The 2,360-nt window shown below is 60.8% G+C and overlaps 1 protein-coding gene across 1 annotated transcript in view; it reads right to left on the bottom strand.

Moving 5' to 3' along the window:
- FBLN1 (fibulin 1) overlaps positions 1-2,360 on the bottom strand; it is an 89,542-nt gene that overhangs the window by 82,984 nt on the left and 4,198 nt on the right. The window contains exon 3 of the mRNA XM_014533168.1: positions 1,731-1,902. Coding sequence (XP_014388654.1) covers positions 1,731-1,902 — 172 coding nt within the window. The remainder of the gene's footprint in view (positions 1-1,730; positions 1,903-2,360) is intronic.

The following is a 2,360-nucleotide window of genomic DNA, read 5'->3' on the forward strand; positions in this document are numbered from 1 at the left end:
GGGGGGGGGTGCTCACAGAGACTCCAAGGAAAGTCTGGGGCAAGGACCGAAGCTGGGAAAAGGCGGGGGAGACAGGAGACATCTGGAGCGGCGGAAGAGCCGGAGATATTTATCGAAACAAGACATAAATCAACAAAAGTCCTCCCCAGAGACCAGAAGGAATTCTCCCCCAGGAGGAAGGTTCGGGTTTAAAGTAAAAATGTCATCTCTGGTTTCAAAAGTCAAGGAGCGGGCTGGAATGTGGCTCCGATACTGAAATCAGCCCCAGGGCCGCGAGGGGGCTGGGAATGAGAAACCAGGAGTGAAAAATGAAAGACATCCATCTCACCCACACCCTGGGCTGCTGGCTCCGAAAGCCGAAAGCCTCAGGGATGGATGACCTGAGTTAGGGACCTCGGGTCTGTGAGTCCTCCTTCCTAAGTCCTTCCTGCCCCCACTTTTAACTGGGGGGAGGTGGGGGGGGTCAGAGTGAGAAGGCAGCACAGCCCGCAGCGCAGCCCGCAGCAGGCTGGGGCAGAGCACACACCCGCCCACAGTGCTCTGGGGTATTCGCATCCACAGGAAATCGCTGCATCAGGGGAGAGATTATTAGGCAACCAGCGGCCTCCTGACCCTGGAACTCCAGGCCCGGAGGCGTCAGGGTTTGTCTGGCTCAGGACAGATGGACGGTGGAGAGACAGAACCGGTGGACACAGGGCAGGGAGCTCTCTCAACGCTGCTCCTGGGGTCACACACCCTTTGCTGAGTAAGTATCTGTTATTTGCAAGAGCAGAGCCTGCTATTGGCGGGTGGCACCCCAGCCTCTCGTCTGCACATCATCGAGTCCAGATGGAGAGAGAGGCCATGTGACCTTGAGCATCAGGTCCTCACCCGGGAATAAGAGCAAGGCCAGCCACCCGCTCTGCCCAGGGCTGTGAGGGGACAGGAAAGAACTGTGACAGCAAACGCGTCCGGAGCCAGGCAGGCACCACGCCCCCTTACACTCATCCTCCCTTTTAACCCCCCAGCGGCCTTAGGGAGTGGGGCTGTCATTACCCCCATTTCACAGATGGGGAAACGGAGGCCCGGATAAAGCAGTTTGCCGAAAAGACAGGTCAGGAGGGGGACATGAGCCTGATCTGTCAGAACCCAGATCCCAAGCCCTCAGTCTCGCTCCAGGGCAGGGGGTCTCAGAGGAGGGCGCGCACAGGAGCCTGCTCTGACAACTGCAATCTGTCTGCAGCCGAGTTAAAGGCAATGGCAGACGTGTGTGCGGACCTGCCTGCTGTGATGGTGCGTTTTATGTGTCAGCTCGGGGGGCCGTGATACCCAGCTGTTTGGTCAAACACTGGTCTGGATAGCACCGGCCGGGATTTTCAGATGAGACTAACATTCAAATAAGCAGACTGGCAGTAACGCAGATCGCTCTCCGGAACGGGGGCGGGCCTTGTCTAATCCGGTGAAGGACGTAAGAGAAAGCCTAACCTCCCCCAAGAAGAGGGAGTTCTGCCGGCAGGCGGCCTTCGCACTTGAGCTGCAACGTCAGCTCTCAGGTGCCTGCCCTGCCCTTACACCGCCAGTGCCCACAGCTGTGCGAGCCAATCCCTTCACATAAATCACTCTCCTCTCTCTTCTCTCTCTGCATGCACACACACGCACACACACACAGGCACACACGTGCACGCGCAGTTGCTGTTTCTCTGGATGGCCCTGGCAAACGCACTGCCCAGCGGGGAGAGCAGGGGAGTTACCTGTGTCCTGGAGGTGCCCATTGTCTGCGGGGGCCAAGTCCGAGGTCTCCTGGCCCTTGACGCAGCAGGCCCGGAAGACCAGGCCGCACTGGTAGCCGACCATGAGGTTGTACTCGCAGCTCTGGCCCTGGGCCTGGGCCGCCCGCCCCAGCAGGCAGCAGTGGCAGCACCTCTGCAAAGAGGCGGGATGGAGGAGTCAGACACCCCACCACAGCCTCTCCGCCCCTCCCGTGCCCACGCCCCTCTCGTGTCCACGCTCCCTGGGCCGCTGGACACGTGCTGACCACCTCTTCTAAGCGGGGCAGCAAACAGCGAGGCAGGCTGAGCCACACATCTCCCAGGCCCCGCTCTGGAAAGGAACCTTCACGGGGCCAGCACCGGGACTTGTTCCCCGGGCCCCCAGCACCCGGCCCTGCAGGCCCCACGCCTCCAGGAAGAGGAGGCATGAGAGGGGCCTGCCAGGTCAGGGGGCTCCTGCAGCTCCTGCGGGTCTGAGATTTCTCCCTGGGCCCAGAGCCCAGCCAGGAGCGGGAATGTGCACGTCTCCCTCCCTGCAACTCCTGCGTTTGAAAAGCCCAGGACTTCAAACATGCCCTCGGGGGACGGGCAGAGTCGCTGCCTGTCCCCTGG

The sequence above is a fragment of the Myotis brandtii genome, unplaced genomic scaffold (genome assembly GCF_000412655.1).
Source record: "Myotis brandtii unplaced genomic scaffold, ASM41265v1 scaffold952, whole genome shotgun sequence".
Lineage (NCBI taxonomy): Eukaryota > Metazoa > Chordata > Mammalia > Chiroptera > Vespertilionidae > Myotis > Myotis brandtii.